Below are 17,243 nucleotides of genomic sequence, written 5' to 3' on the forward strand. Positions count from 1 at the left end.
AGAACATTTCTTTGAAGACATGCAGAAAAACTTGGACAATTCAAGCATAAGAGGTCACCCACATTGCTTTTATTTACATAGTACTCAACTGGTAAAAGTTCATAGGCAACATTGTTTAAACTCCTATAAAGACATTATGTTCAAGTAACTGATTAAAATTCCTGTACATTTATTAAAGGGTAAATGTAGTTCGACATCAATGAACACAAAATAGATCTTTACCAAAACTAAAAATGGAAAGAAGTCTGCACTACCATGGTGACATTCTGAAATAGAATAGGTAAAAGCAAATAATAGACCCCTTCCACACACACATTAAAGAGGGGGGGGTTGTAAAAATAAAAATAAATATTTGTTCATAAGGTCTGAAAGTGTCCATCACACGGTGAGAAACACATATGTAGATTCAAATCATTTTAAGGCAAGCCTGCAGCCAAGATGCTGCCCAGTAATGCACGATCCTTCAGCGCATTCTCTACATCCTTCTCTTCAATCTTCAGAGAAATCTGTCAGAAAATAATACAAATATAGTAGGTGTACATTATGGCAATGGTAGCTTAACATCAGTTTTAAACATATTGGGTGATTAAACCATTTTCTTTCTGCTTTGCATGAAATGCCTGAATGTAGGCAACGGCCTTATTAAAAATACTGGTACAGCTAGGAGCGGGCAATATGATCACCAGTTAAATTTTGTCTATTCCAACTTACCCAAAAAAAAAAGAAAAACTAACCTCATCAAAATATCTTAAAAGTATCATTAAATTTTTGTCCATATTCCCCACCCTGGTCAGAGCTGACTAGTATGTAGATCTGTGTGGCTATCAGAACAGGCAAGACCAAGGAAAGCAGATGAGAAAGGAAGTTTCACTCCTTAGGAATAAGAAAAAATTAAAATTTCACATATTTGGATGAAGCCTCTGCGTACACCTTCCTTGGTAGACGAAAATTGCTAGCGTGAATGGAGCTTACCTTGGTGAGTCGTGCTTCCTTGGCCTTTTTGAGAGAGAAGATGCCCCTGCTCTCCAGCAGACTGCAGAGAGACAGGCATTCACCTTGCCCCACTCCACTGACCTGCCTCTGCTGACATAGTTTGCTATAGGTCTCACATAGCTGTAGGCAAGAAAGCACAGAAATTAGAGAAGTGGTCTACACACAGCTGCACTTTTATCTCCAGGGTTGCACTGGCTGAAGCAATCAGAGCCAAATACACTATATTGCCAAAAGTATTTGCTTGTCTGCCTTCACACACATATGAATGAGTGACATCACATTCTTAATCCACAAGGATTAGGAGTGTGTTTATGGGAATTCTTGACCGTTCTTCCAGAGCTGCATTTGTGAGATCAGACACAGACCATGTTGGATGAAAAGGCCTGGCTCACAGTCTCCACTCTAATTCATGACAGAAAAGGGATGGATGGATGGATAGAATCTATCTATCTATAAAAATCCTATGGGGTTAAGGTCAGGACTCTGTGCAGGCCAGTCAAGTTCTTCCACACCAAACACCAAAAACCAAGCTCATACATGTCTTTATGGACGTTTCTTTGTGCACTGGTGCAGTCATGTTGGAATAGGAAAGGGCCATGCCCAAACTTTTCCCACAAAGGTGGGAGCATGAAATTGTCCAAAATCTCTTGGTCTGCTGAAGCATTAACAGGTTTTCACTGGAACCAAGGGGCCAAGCCCAACCGCTGAAAAACAACCCCACACCATAATTCCCCCTCCACCAAACATTACACTTGGCACAATGCAGTCAGACAAGTGCTGTTATCCTGGCCACTGCCAAACCCAGACTCATCCATCGGATTTCCAGACGGAGAAGTGTGATTCATCACCAGAGAACACATCTCCACTGCTCTAGAGTCCAGTGGTGATGCTTTACATCACTGCATTCAACGTTTTGCAATGCGCTTAGATGCAGCTGCTCGGCCACAGAAACCCATTACGTGAAGCTCTCTAGGCCCTGTTCTTCAGCTAATCTGAAGTTGCCATCATTCCCATTCACTTCCACTTTGTTATAATATCACTGACAGTTAACTGTGGAATATTTAGTAGCAAGGAAATTTCACAACTGGACTTGCACAGGTGGCATGCTTTCACAGTACCATGCTGGAATTCACTGAGCTCCTGAGAGCAACCCATTCTTTCACTGTTTGTAGAAGCAGTCTGCAGGCCTAGTTGCTTGATTTTAGACATATGTGGCCAAGGAAGTGAGTGGAACACCTGAATTCAATGATTTGGATAAATGAGTGAATATTTTTGAAAATAGTGTATTAAAATACACAAACTCACCTTTCCCAACTGGACCTCTCTACTCTTGCCATTGCGGGTGAGCAGAAGCAGGCAACAAACCAGCAATTTCTGCTGCAGGGGGAAACTTTCACCATCTCCTCCACTGCTAGATGCCATGCGGTCCCCATACACTTCCGACAGCACTTTTGCTACTTGAGGAACGCTCACACGTGATGCTACAATGAGAGAAACATCCCATCAGGCATTTCCTTTAAATGAGTAGCCACAAACTATTCAGGGTTTGAACTGCAACATTTTCCAGATGTAATTTGGCAACGATTTTGGTTCAGTAAGCGCAGATATACATTTCATTAATTCTATGTTTAGGAGCATGATAATGTATGGTACAGTACTGTATCATTTAGTATAAGCCTCTCCATATACAGGAATACTTTCAACAGAATGGAACAAATACATTAGGTTTAATTTTGACTATACAACAGAAACTGCAATTAACTTCTAGTTTTGTACTGGATATGGACGGTCATTTAGAGTGTTTTTACCTTTATTACTGACTGTAGACTCTGATGGGATTTTGGATCTGTTGTTAGACTCAACCACCTCTATGGCTCTCCTATGTGGCAAGAAAGACAAGAAGGGGTCAGTATGCCCCAAAGGTGGTAACATCATAATCAGAAACCAGGATACAAAAGCCAGTTGCACGCTCATACCTGCAGATGTCCAAAGCTTTTCGAGCATCTCCTGACACTGCAGACACCTTTCTAGCACAAAACTGAACAGCAGCAGCATCTAGAAGATCCTCTCCTGACACCTGAAAGCAAAGACAATTAGTTCAGTTCTCAACCTTTAAAGCATTGCTAATCTTTTTAACACAAACAAAAACAAATTACTCTTCCATTTCAAATAATTACTATAAAAACTGTGCCAAAGGTCTTACCTGTGTAAGCCTGTCCTGGACAATGGCTGTCAATTCTTGGCGGCTGTATGGAGGAAAATGAAGGAGCTGCGGTCTGCAATGAGGTTTAGCCTGCAGTCTGGGCAGAATACGGTCTGTCAAGTCCAGAGCATTTGCAATACCTGTGGAAAAGGATGGTCAAAGATGGTATATTTTAAAGGAGCTTTAAAAACACAACCCACATTGTCTTAAAATATTATTTTACACTGAATGTATATTTCTTGAATACAGACAGCACAAAAAAGCAAACATAATTCCAAAAAAAATATTCGTATAGGTCTCACCTATAAGACACAGTCGAGACTTGGGAAGAAAAGGCCATTCAAAGATGGTGTAGAGGACATCCTGGGATTTGCTGTCCAGCTGATCCATCTCATCCAGAACCAGTAGTCTGTAAGATACACAAATAGACAAAGTTACACAAATAAACACAATAGGCAATAGCACAGGAACACTATAGAGAGGAAGGACTTGCACCAAGATTGTCCAAGGCTTCATGTTTAAACACTTACACAGTAGGCCCTGAACTGGTTAGCAGCTTCTCAAGTTTGCCATCACTCTGGCCTTTGGAGGACTTCAACTTCTCGGCCAACATAGGGAAAATGGAATGGGAGCTACGCAGCGCCATGCAGTTAATCACCACAGTTTGCACTCCCTTAAGGAGAGCCTGGAATAAGAATGAGAAATGTTTAAATAACTGTAAATAAATGTTTAAATAATAGAAAAAAACAAGTCATGGGAATTTAGATTTGTGTACTGTAACCGTTCCATTACCTAAACTATCCAGCAGCTTTTAAAACTCACTTTATGTTCTTGAAGCACGCAGTTCAGGCAAGCTGTCTTCCCAGTTCCTGGAGCTCCAGAGATGTAAAGGCTAGAGGGCTTGCCAGGTACCACATGGTTCTCCAAGAAAGAAACAATGGTGGCACGCTCTGCTTCACGAGAGAGAAGCCGTTCAGGCACAGCTGTGTGCAGAGCCTGCTTCACACTCTGATAATGCGACTCTTAAGTAAAGAAAAGACAACAGCATAATAATGTATCATTCTGACATATGACCAATGAAATTTTAATGAAAATGTCAGGATACAAAATAGAGGCCCTAAAAACTTCCATCTACACAGATTTACACATCTCAATTAATATTTCCATCTAAAAATGAAAGGTATAAGACAACAAAGCTCACTTTGTGTTACTGGGGCCTTCCCTGGTGACTCTGAATCAGCACTTATGGCCAGTAAACGTCTGGGAGAGGCTTCAACAAGGGATGGGAGAGGGACTTTGGGAGACAAGGGGGTAGACCGAGGAGGAGAAGAGAAAATGGGGGTATTCTCGTTGAAGGACAGCTTTCGGGGGGAGGCCAGAGAGGGGCGGCTCTGTTTAGGAGGAGAACCCAGCAGAACAGCTGGCAAGTTGCATCCATTCTCATCACCTGAAAGAAGGCGAAGTAAAAACTGGTTGATATTTGTGTGCACAGAAATGCAAGTACCGACATTTCTACAGAAACTGACAGAGAAAAAAAACAAAAAAAACCCAGTTTTTTGGGGGGAGGGGATACCTGTACGTTTGCGGGGGCTCAGGGGTTGCCGCTCATTCAGAGAGCTGCTTTTGAGCATGGGGTTTCTGGGAGACAGCGGAAAGGTTCGGACATCCATGTTTGTCTTCCTGGGAGAAACAGGAGTACTTTGGGCGTCCACATCTGTCCTCCTGGGTAAGAGAGGGATACACCGAACATCCACTACATTTGTCTTTCGTGGAGAAACAGGGTCGTTTTGGACGTCCACTGCATTCTCTGAATCTGGCTGAGAGGAGCTTTTAGTTTGGGAGAGCACCCTGGACGACTTACGCCTGGGGAACTGGAGGGTGGGCTGGCTCTGAGAGCGAGTTCTGGGCATTTTCACAAGGGATACGGATTGTAGTACTGAAAGGGAAAAGACATGCAAGTTTACCACCTAGCTAACCACCTAACTTTCGAAATGGGAAAAAAAATCATCCAAAGTCATTACAGATACATTTTATTTTAAAACAGTTTATACTTACAGCACTGCACTCGTAATACGAGCTTTTTTTCCTAGAACGTAACAGAACGTGACCCCTACGTAACTAAAGGTTCGACTAGCTTCGTCTGATCCAGCTAGTCGACATGCAGTACTCGAGTCCGGTCTCAATAAGCTGCTTACAATACACTTTCCTCGTTCATCAATTTTAACGTTTAAAGTAACGTTAAGTTAACGTTACTTTTAGTAACTGTTGAAGCATTTATTTTTTTGCCTGACGCAGTCATTAGCTAACTCTACTGTCTAACAACTTAGCTAGCTATCTGCCCAAAACTGTTAGCTATACAAGTAACGTTGGCTCCGCAAACACCGCCTCTAAACGTTAAATATGTGGACAATGTTCATCCGCGGCTATAGTCGAATATCCTGACGATGCAATAAACCTCCCATGAGTAAAATATGAGCCATCGCTGGATAAAATATAACTTTGAGAGGCCAAGTGGTAACGTTAGCTAGCTAAGTAGGTTGACTAGCCACATTTCCTACTTGGCGCCAAAGTCGTTCCCAGCTCAAAAAACCTTACTAAACTGTGATTGAAAAGTCAGGTTTAAAGGTAGCCTCTGCCACACTACTCTAGACTATAATCTATCAAGAAAATCAGCGGTCTTACCAGTTTAAATGCGTGATTAATATGCTTTCTGCTCTTCCTCAGGAATCCACCACCCTGCAGCACGATTGACAGAAACTCATCTGGCGCGCTTCAGCAGAGAGAGAGATCTTCTTGGATCAGCTGGCAGATCCCGCCCTCTGACGACGTCTACGCTCTAAAACCTCATTGGTTGGAGGAGTGCCAAGAAAAGCGCACACCCAATCAACACGCCAGAACTCCCTCTCTGAGTGACACACTGCTGTTGGCGGGTGTTTTCTTTGTTGACAGTCGAGCAGAAAAAAATTCCCGGGAAGTTTTCGAACACTTTAAAGAAGCGTATTAGCCTTTGTGTTTACTACTGAAGTAAAAGCGCCAAAACTCGTTCTAGAAACCATATAATAAAAAGAACCACGCAAACTTCCCATAACCGTTTATTTTCAATTTATTACGACCATCGTACAAATGTCAGCATATAGTTTCAATGTGTACATTTGGCAGCTCAGTAATACTGATTACCAAATGGTTACATCAAATTACAACAGGCCAAGAAGAATAAAGAGGAAAAACAAACAGCCCTCCCCTGGCCACTTAGAGGCTGCATAAAGATCAACGTGTCACGGAAAGGGACCTGGTAAGAAATGTGTTTGGTCTCCTCAATATAAACTGTTATATTTTCAACGTTTAAACCTCTGTATTACAAAACTTTACAATAAAAATCTTTAACTACACTCAATATAATGTAATATAGATTATGACATTTAAATTTCTCCATTAGCAAGCTAGCGTTTTATCAAAGAGAAAAAAAAGCATTGGTACCAGTCAAATTTGTGATTTCCAGAGGAATTCATAAGGCAATAATTACTGACAGGACTAAGGTGCTGTATTTTAACCATCACATTTTGCAGCACCACATATTCATGAGCAGACCATTCAAAGACATGGCAGGGCCTCCTGATATAGATACTGTGGTCTTAGTGGCACTTAGTACTAAAGGAGTGGTTAAGAATCTGGTACGTTTAATGCATATAAATCATGGAAAGAAATTTCCCTTCTTCACAAACAAAAAAAATGCATTTTGCACTCTTTCTGTAGATCATGTTGGATCACTGTTTAGTGATCCAAATGGAATGAATGGCTCTAGACAGAGGCCACATTGCCTATATGACAAATTAAGAAGTTTATAGCCCCATAATATTGGCAAAAGAATCATTTCCAAGTTCAATATCACCTAATGTCATATTGGAGAACAGTATGTGATGGAATAACAAATAACTGTGATTGTAAGACAATAACAGTCTTTCCTCATTATGCAATGATTGTCTACTTAATTCATTAAGTAATCTCTCATTACACTCCTAATAGTGTAAAGACAGGTGCTAAACAAAATGGTCCATTTAGTAGATGCCATTCTGTGGCAAAGAATGTGCACGTTAGAAAATTGAATGCACATACATAAAAATAACTCCTGGGTCACGTGTATTTCCACAAGGTCCTCTACAGGCACAACAAGGTTTTTGAAGAAAAAGGGTCAGTTTCACATGAATTAAAATCAGTCTTGGAATAGGTTGACTGATCAATCAAAGTTCACCATTGTTGATTCAGAGATGAAAATAACCTTATGTAGTGTAGTCTTGGGCTTAGTTTGGATGTGCAAAACCCTTGTACAGCATGGTCACATGACTCATTGTGTGTGTATACTTCATTTGCATAGTTGAATGCATAGTTACTGTTTATTAGCATTTTTATTAGTTATTAAAATATGCATATGGTGTGTGCAAAAGTTTGGGCACCCTCTCTGTACAGCTCTTTATTATTCTAACAAAAGGTGATTTGTAAGGCCCAGCACTTCTCTTCACCGGATATGTTATTGAAGACATGAAGATATGTTTATTTTTGTGGCGAGGTCAGCTATTCTCATAGTAAACTCTCAAAAATGATGTGTTAATTAACACAATTTTGTTTCATGACTATATTATACAGCATATGTGGAACAGACAACTTAGTGTTCAAAATCGCAATGTATTGCTTGCGTTAAATAAGAAAACACTGTTTTGAAAGTAGCATAAACCATGTTGTCCTTAAGTGTGCCCCCACATGTGTTGAAACACAGTGTGTATTTTTTAAACACATCTGTTTTGAGAGTGTACAGCTGTATTAGTGTGCATGTGTGTAGTTGGATTAGAGTTTTTTTTTTTTGTCATTTTCCTTCCTGAGTGCAGTTCACCTTCCAACAGGTGGCAGTGGAGGAGCTCCTCTCATCATACCTACAGCAAAACAGACAGAATAGAGAAACTTTTGTATCAACAAGAGACACAATCTAATATGTAAAAAGTTCAACACATCCTCATAAGCCCTGATCACTTCCATTATGTATAGCATTGTTTGCACAATGTATTTATACTACCAGTCAAAAGTTTAAACACCCCTACCCATAGAATGTTTTCTTTGTTTCTACTACATGCCACATTTTAGAATAACATCAAAACCACGAAACATGAAGAATTATGCAGACACCAAAAAAGGTATTTAATGTCTTTAAACTAGCCCCCTTTGTCCCTCTACCTGAATTATAGTAATTTAAGTCAGGTGTCCGGTCAGATTTGCTGGGAATTTTTGGGCCACATCATACACATTAACATCACAAGCACAGGCTCCACAGTCTGGGTGGATGTTTAGGGCTCAAATGCAAAATCAGCATTATATTGCTGAAGATACAATGACAATAGTAGATCATTTAGTTATGTGTCAGAAGACATGTCCCTCAAGTTCTGACCAAGATCCCTATGAATACATTTTCAACATGCTTACAATCATCAGATTTATCCATTCAGGCAGTCTGAAGCACAACTGACATTATAAAATGTTCTTCCACATACTGCATGTAATCATACATTCCCAACAGAGAGGTCTCCAAATCCCCATTTACATATAGTGTAGCTTTAAATGTAACATGCTTGTATTGGAGGTAATTTGATGCATTAATATAACTATTTATATTTGGCTTAGAAATCACCTTCTTTTGCATTTAAGCAAAAGCCTTTTGATCAAAATGTCTTCAAAATTAAGAAAAATTCATATTCATTCAAGTGTCCAAACTTTTGACTGACAGCGTAGGTGTAGAATGTTACAAGAATGGTGAGATTAAGGCTTGAAATGGTAGCATCAACCACAGATAACCAGGACAGTGATGCTCAGTCAGATCTTCCAGTGACTGGTATAAATACTAAAGGTTGTTTAAGGGTCCCACTAACTGCTACACCATTTTATCCAACTTCTGCTACTTTATACTATAAATCATGGCTAACCATTGCAGAAACATAATAGAAATATTACTGCATTGTAAACATACACTACTGTGCAAAACTCATAAAATTTGTTTAAAACTATACATCTCTGCAGTAAAAGTGGTTTTGCCTATAAAATTGATATGCAAGATGAATTAATGGAGGACTGATTATCCATACTAGGTGTTGGATGTTAATAGTAATACTGGGCATCTTTAAAAATCTGGAAATTAGAAATTATTCTAGCACTATTATAATTGGCTAAATAACTAAGCATTTTTTTCATACTGACTAATACTTTTACATAGTATCGCACATAATGCATACAATATTGAGTGACCCATCAACATTTCTTACAATGTGTTCCAAGTTAGGTAAATTAGGTTCTTACCTCTATTTGTTTTACTGGGATAGACTTTAGTGAACTGTTTATACTCTTCTGGTGGGGGCAGGTCCTCAACAGGATGGAAAGAGTACTTCGACTCAAAATCATCTGAAGGAGACCAAAAAAAGGTTGTGTTAACTTCTAAATCCATTATTTTTTATACAAATACAATTATCCTTACACCTCTTAATATTGGTGAATTCAGCTCCTGCAACTTGTGGAGTGAAAGAGCACCATCAAATTCCTTTCGAATGAGCGAGAGTGGCATTTGTGATTCTTATCATGGAACATAAGCAACTGACTACTCACAGCGATGACATCTAATGTAACGCTTTCTCAGAAAGGTAATTACTGCAACAAAGAGACACAAACTCCCAAATAATCCTCTTGATTTCAAGATTGTTCAACTAGTGTCAAAAATGAAGTCCTAAAATAAAGTGTCCTCTGACAGTATTTAGTATTTGCTTTTCAAACTACAAAGACTTTTCTGTGTGAGGGATCCTGGAGGCAAAATGTACTATTTTGGAGGGCAGAAAAGGAATATGAGGTAGGGCTGGGCAATTATTTTCACGATGCATGATATGTATTTACTTTTTCTGAGGTTTTATAAAATGCAACATATAACATAGCATAAGCTGTCCCACTAAGTACTGTCAAACATTCTGTGTACAATTATTAATCATTTAATTTTAATAAACATATCACATACAGCACTCCAATAAGTCTAATTAATCATGACTGGTTATCTACTTTTTGTAATGAAACTTGCAGATTGTCAGTGTTCTTTAAATATGGACATCTGTTTCAGTTGTTCTTAAGCTAATATTATCAGCATGTTAGAAACACTTAAGCAGGTGGATGCACTGGGTGATGCCTAAATTATTAAATTATCAACCTCTTTAGTCAGCAGGACTATCAATGCATTATAATGAATTCTATTTAAAACTAAATTACCATTTGGACTGTACTGGACCTACCGTGTGTACTTCCTTTGCCACATCTGTAATCCCACACCAACAAAGAACACCTTCTTACAGTAAGTACAGGCTTATTTTCCTGTGACAATGACATTTGCTTTTGCCCCATCTATATGACCTCACAACATCTCTGCATTCAGAGAAGGCTCTCTTTTGGTTTACACAAAGAGGAACTGCAGGGACCCTATTTGAATTCCTGAGAGATCATTTGACTGCACTGCTATTTTCAAAACACTGATAACGTCCAAGCCAAAGATAAGTTGATCAGTCAGTGATGTCTACAGGAAAGGTACTGTAAAACTGAATTCTACTCTCAAAATGCTTTTAGAACTTTGACAGTCCATGAAGTAACTGGACAGTGTCAAACTTGTCCTTTTATTAGCTCTAGTAATGCAATGGCAAACAACTGAATAAGAAAATGTCCAATTCCTTTTGATCTCCTAAGGTTAGCAAGACTGACAACATATATTAATTTGTTTGGGACTTTCCACCATACTGATTCACCTGTAAAAGCCTTGGAGACAGAGGTGTGTCCATTGCGGATAGGTGGGGGCGGAACCGCGTGTCCTGAAGGTTGGCGACCAGTAGAAACAAGTGGAGGAGCCCTTCCTCGGCTGGGTGGTTCAGAAGAGGTTTGCGTTGTTCCACTATGCATGCGATATGGGGGAGGAGGGGGAGGCACATCTCGGGTGCCATTCCGAGATCCAGAGGAGGGAGCCTGGGGGGCTTCATTAATAAATACAAACATACAAATTGTTTTAACGATGTGCGTGGTTTTACAAAAACAAATATTCCATTTATACCTTTATAATACTTTAACACTTTTATAATGAAGGTATATATTGTAGAATTAGTATGATATGTTACCAATAAATGTAGACTACAATATAACGTGTAGTTAAGAAGTTTAGTAGCAGCTTTGGGTCCTGTACTCATGAGTTATGTTATACTCAGAGCTCAAAGTAAAACTTAATCAGTTAGCTGATCAACTACATTTGGAGAAATGGGAAAACAAAAGGGAAGGTAAATTAGATTTTTGTCCCACCTATATGCATTCAAATCATCACCAAACTACCAAGTGAAACTTAACAGATATTTAGTTCAATGCAAGTTAGTTAAATAACTATATACAAAGCATCAATGGTGGACTATTCAAATAAAGAGTTACCTAAAATATTTGCTTTTTTAGCATTAATTTTCCAACCTCTCTTTATAATTAACCACTTCTTAGAATGATCTTAGCTCTGTTCTGTTCTGTATTGTTATTCATACAAAAAGCAGCCTAGGCTAAAACACCCCTTATAAATAACTAACGTGAATGGTAATGCTAAATAGTATGTTTTGAAACTTTAACAATGTTTGAATTCTACATCAAACTCTTTCACAAAAAAAATGGAAAAAAAGAAAATGTGGTTTTCCATAATATTGGTTCTTTAAGGAACAGAACTTTAGATTGAAAGTTCTAGCACTGTAAGCAGCAAATGCATCATAATGCCAGTGGTCAGGTGTGCTACCTGATCTGCGTCCTGGAGGGTCTCGTGCTGGTGGTGGGGGGCGACTACTCTGCTGTGATGGAAGTGGTGGAGGAGGAGGTGGGGCTTGGCTGCGAACATTGCCATGGTTCCTCCTCAGCGAGTTACGCCTCTGTGGCAGCTCAGGGGGCGGGTCACCATTAGTTACAGAAGGGGGCTGTCGATAAGGAGGTGGGGGTGGCGGCGGTGCAGAGGAAGATCCAGATAGAGGTCGAGATGAAAGAGGGTTTCTTGCCGCGTTGTCACGTGCAGGCGACGGAGGGGGAGGAGCCTTGTTTGCATGCGGGGGTGGGAGGGGCTTCTCACGATTATGGGAAGGGCCAGAGACCTTCTGATGAGATGTAGGAGGGGCATTATTGGGTTTGCGATTAAAAGGTGGAGGGGGAGGTGGAGCAGAGCTGCTGGGTTTCACAGCACTGGCTGCTTTGGAGATGTCAGGCAATGAGGGGCGGGGGTTACGAGTCTGCTGAGGGGGCGAGGATCGATCCTCATCTGCTTGATGTCCCACAGGTGAGGGAGCACAGTCGCCAATACGTGGTACTGCAGGACGAGAACCAGGCGGCCGCAGTGCTGATCTGCCAGCAGTGCTGTCTGCAGGGAAACACACAAAAGCAGACAAAGTAAAAGATTCCACAGTGGTCAAATCTCATATACTCATTTTTTTTCACTAGCGTTTGGTGGTATAATGTTTATTTTGATGTATTACTATTTCTAAAAAGCTCAATTTCCATTACAGTTACAGCAGCTGAAATTGCAATACAGAAATCATATTCCATCTGATACAAAAGTAAAAATCACCATGATTTAGGCTATCAAGTGGTAAGAAGTAGGTAAACACAACTGAGCAGGACCTTCAAAGGACACCTCAGATCATCTCCATAGGCTTCATTCACCTACCGTTCCTATGGAGTAAGTTCTTCTTAAAACCCACTTACGCAGTTTTCACAAAGGTTCTGGCATTCTTATTAGGGATTTTTTCATAAGAACAAAATCCACACACTCAAAACAATTCTGCAGTCTAAGAAAATGTCATAAATCAGAGTTTTAGGACCTAACTCGAGAACAAATTGAAGGAAAAAAAACGTAGGAAGACATTGGTGAATGAAGTCTGTGCAAGCACAGATTTGTCTAATTCAGGTAATTTTGTCAACAGTTTGGGGATTACATTCAGTGCAGGATGGAGTCAAAGATGACAGAAAGGCTTTCCTTGTGAAAGACCTTATAAAACTACCTCCCACTGGTCGTAGTTTAGGCACTCCTCCACTAAACAGGCCTCCCATTGGCATAGGTCCAGAACTGCCACCAAACCCCCCTCCACTTCCGCCACTGCTGCTGCCCCCTCCACCTCCTCCTCCTCCTCCAGATTCTATGAAAACACACGCACACACAAAAAATAATTAGCCATAATACATTATGGCAATCATTAATGTTGATATTACTCTCCCAGTCAATACTACCAACGTCACTTTTGTCAAGCCTATACACCAGTGACCTACTCTCAAGAACGGGTGCACTCCTGTCATTGACTCCAGTGGTTTTTTTCAACCTGGTCCCTTTGCATATATCTGACAACAGAGCTCCCCTTCCTTTAGCTTCATCACGAGAGAGCTTGGGTGGGGTAGTGTTGGCCTGTTAAAATGAAATATGATCTCAATGAAGATTAACAATTGAATCAGTTTATTAGTAAAAATAAACCACATGATCAAATTTGAAATGGTAGTGTTAGCATTTTGATTATCGTAATAATAATCAAAGAATAAAAATACAACAGCGATGTTGTGTTCCACTGTCTCCAGTGGAAATGTAAAGATTGTAACTACCTGGCTGAAGGAAGGGGGAGGTGGAGGTCCAGGAGGAGGGGGTGGGGGAGGAGGAATGGGCATCTTGGTGCTTCCCTGAGAATACCAACTGTCGCTTCAATCTCAGCAAGTTGTTTTCCTGGCTCACAAAGGCTCTGCAAAAGCAAAAGTATACAATGAAAGTCTATTTCATTAATATCCTGGTGTGTATAATGATCCACTGTGAACACTTATGCTCAGGAACTATGTGAAAAAAAAACACCACCACTACCTGGATCAGTAAATTACCTCTGTGTAAATAAGATTTACTTGTACATCAGCTGTGCTAAAGGTGTTTACCCTTTTCCACATGAAAACAAGAGTCAGCATATTCAAAAGAAAAGCAAACCCAGTTATTTCCTTCTTGTCACTGATCACCTGAAAGCTCCCCAAACCAGTCTGATGGGCTTCGTGCTATTAGCAGAATGCTAAAAGCTTTTTTAGGCCTTGCCTTCCCTACACCCCAGACTACACCCCTACTTTTCAAAAATGCTTGAGCAGGTTTACACATGAACATGTCAGAGTCTCTGCATCTCTCTCATACACACACAGCAGGTAAACAGAGATACGAAGTGATACAAAGGTCTGTCAGTTCCAAAAGGAATGCTGTAAGGCAGGATCACTAGTGACTGAACATGTAACAAAAGTGTCAGCTATGAAACATGCTAAGGTAAAAAAGCTCTGGTAACCACATCGGCCCTGTGACATACATGCATTTTAAATGTATGAAGTAATACTTAACTTTGTTCTTAATGTCTTTTTTTTATTTTAAAACCATACAAGACAGCTACCTCTGCTTCCCAAGTTTTCTCAGATTGGTCATACACTCGCAGAGTTTACTGTCTGGCATATTCAATCAAATGAACCTACTTGTCTGTGATTTTACAAGAAAAAATGGTGACCATCCTGTTAAAGTCGCTGTCAGGCTACAGAGAAAGGTGTTCAAAGTATGCTGCCACCTCACTCACACAGACAGACACGTGAACTAACCAAATTTTTACCATAAGGAAGCTTTCTATGAAAGGAATTCTCTTTCAGTTATGCGTGCACATGCATACTAAAGCTGACACATACTTTTTGCATATGTAAAATAACTAAGTTCACCTTAAAAGGGTTGTTAAAAGCCACAGTAAAATCTGTGTAGGAAGAAATTAAAAGTTCATATCCAATTGGCACACAGGTGTTAGTATTCTTTGTCATAACTTAGCTAACATGGCAACACTCCATGCCCCCTAATGTTTATTAATATTCATCCACACTTCATGAAGCCCCTGAAACATTGGTTTTGAGTAGCCGGCACAAAATGCTGAGGACAAATCAAGACAGGTTGGAGATCTGAAGAACTTTCATACACAGAGTTGTCTTCTGATTACATGTCCAGCTGTAGCTGTTGGCCTGAAGTAGCTGTTGACACTGGGGCAGATTGGCCAATATGGCTCAGTAGGGATGACGGATTCCACCCTATTGAGCTCAAACTTTAAAGCCAAAGAATAAAAATGTAACAGAAACATATGGTTAAACTCATCATCGTGTAGAGAACGCGGAACCACCACCGCCAGGTACACGAAAACTGAAGTAACATACCCTGCATTTACAAGAAAGGTTAAAAAAACATGAACAAGGAAATGGATCAGCTGGTAAATCCAGGGTCGGGTAGCAGTGTAACGTCTGACCTAGAAGTTACTGCTGGTGGACTTGACAAGACAGGGAATTAACAAAAATCACAACTGTGAAGACGAAACCGGGCATAATCACACTTATATGAGTATACTGAACGCAGGGTCAGAGTAGTCGTTGTGGTCAAAGCTGTAGGCTAAGTCTGAACTCCTACCAGCACTCACGGAAAGAAAACATCAAGTAGGTTGAAGGTGCTAAAGGTTGCTTCTTTGCAGAAGGTAATTAAACGGTAAGCCTACAGACCACGTACAGCCAGACAGACTGAGTGATAATAGCCTAGCTTCCAGTATCTCTGTCGTGTCTAGCTCAACCGTAGGTTGACTGGCGGCAAACGTTCAGTTTGTCATGTCAACAAGTACTGACAAACACAGTTTTATACGGACAAACAGCAGAACGACTTCATGATTTTTTTTCTCCCTCTCCAAAAACAAAGTATGCATACTTTGCGTCCGTTATATCTTACCCGCAGCTACTGAGCGGTTCGTGTCTCCAACAGCATTGAAGAAACCAAGGCGCAGTCAGAAGGCTCCGGCAAAATATGGGACTGACTGACCGGCTACAACAGCAAAACTGGCAACCGAGTAGCGTTATCTAATCGCAGACAGCTTCATGCTCTACCCGCCAGCGGGGCACGGAGGCGGCGAATCACTGAGCTCAAGCTCCCAAACTTACTGCTCTCAGCTAAAGACTGATAAAGTTAGATATGTCAGCAGCAGGCCGCTTCAGACATACTAAAAACAACCTCCAGCTCGTCTAACATTTCCTCCCGGCCGAGCGAGCGAGCGAGCGAGTGAGCAGGGCCGCTGTTTCCTTCAGAGCTTCAGCGAGCCCAGATCGAAGGAACCCGGAAATCCAGGCGCCAACACAAAATGGAGGCAGTTGACCGAAGTGCTCCGATTGGAGCCAAACAGGTAGGTAGGTAGGTAACCTAGAGTCACAGAACTACAGTCAGCTTTCGACAGACCGGGGTCAGCGGCATGAATATTGTCCACGTTTGAGATCCAGCCCCCGAAAAAAGCTGTCAGGAGACATTACAGCAAAGACTGAATCCTGAATGGCTACCTGGTAGATTTAAAGTGCACTATGTTTGAGATAGCTGCCTTACTTCACCCCATTTTCAGATCCACCACTGGTCATTTCATTTTTTTAAATTCCTGAATAATTTAGCCGCTAAGATGTAAACAGTTACTCAAATTGGTCTGAAATGAAGTGGTTCATTGTAGAGAAAGTTACAGACTCAGATTTCTTTACAGTGGTGGTGATAGGAGCCAGGCGTTGCCAGGTGTACAATACATTTTATTTACTATCCAAAACCACCCGTGAACCTACAGGTGTCTTCTGAGTTTTTATATATCATTTTGATGATCAATCTGAATCTGAAGTTTATTTGGGGGTTGCTTTTCCACACAACATCTAACTCTCCACCATAAATGGAGTAAAATAAATGGATAAATATATTTTTTTAAATCTTTAAAATATATTTTGAGCCAAAACTTTATCAAACATCTAATATAAAACAATGTCTCACACATCAGGCAGCATATATCTAACCATTGCATGTAATAACTATCTGTGAGGGAGATTTTTGTGGTGGACGTCTGGTTCCTCTCACCGCCACTGTGAACAAGTCTGACTCTATGAGTTTCTCTTGAACGGAGCATTTCACACTAAACCACTGAATGAATGAATTTTA

General features: G+C 40.4%; 2 protein-coding genes across 2 annotated transcripts; both read right to left on the reverse strand.

Moving 5' to 3' along the window:
• Positions 1–47: 47 nt before the first annotated feature.
• On the reverse strand, positions 48–5,959 carry cdc6 (cell division cycle 6 homolog (S. cerevisiae)). The gene is made up of 12 exons (XM_017716637.2): positions 5,879–5,959; positions 4,770–5,132; positions 4,398–4,643; positions 4,019–4,218; positions 3,727–3,881; positions 3,499–3,605; positions 3,197–3,336; positions 2,970–3,070; positions 2,802–2,872; positions 2,299–2,474; positions 973–1,113; positions 48–506 (listed from the first exon to the last, which is right to left on the reverse strand). Exons 2-12 carry the CDS (start codon positions 5,104–5,106, stop codon positions 417–419), a joined length of 1,764 nt encoding a protein of 587 aa, XP_017572126.1. The 5' UTR covers positions 5,107–5,132; positions 5,879–5,959; the 3' UTR covers positions 48–416.
• A 316-nt stretch (positions 5,960–6,275) lies between these two features.
• wipf2a (WAS/WASL interacting protein family, member 2a) lies at positions 6,276–16,453 on the reverse strand. Its single transcript, XM_017716635.2, has 8 exons — positions 16,014–16,453; positions 13,856–13,989; positions 13,532–13,664; positions 13,267–13,401; positions 12,018–12,626; positions 11,008–11,229; positions 9,533–9,634; positions 6,276–8,121 (listed from the first exon to the last, which is right to left on the reverse strand). Exons 2-8 carry the CDS (start codon positions 13,916–13,918, stop codon positions 8,078–8,080), a joined length of 1,308 nt encoding a protein of 435 aa, XP_017572124.1. The 5' UTR covers positions 13,919–13,989; positions 16,014–16,453; the 3' UTR covers positions 6,276–8,077.
• Positions 16,454–17,243: the final 790 nt, after the last annotated feature.

Source organism: Pygocentrus nattereri, chromosome 15 (genome assembly GCF_015220715.1).
Source record: "Pygocentrus nattereri isolate fPygNat1 chromosome 15, fPygNat1.pri, whole genome shotgun sequence".
In the NCBI taxonomy this organism is placed as follows: domain Eukaryota; kingdom Metazoa; phylum Chordata; class Actinopteri; order Characiformes; family Serrasalmidae; genus Pygocentrus; species Pygocentrus nattereri.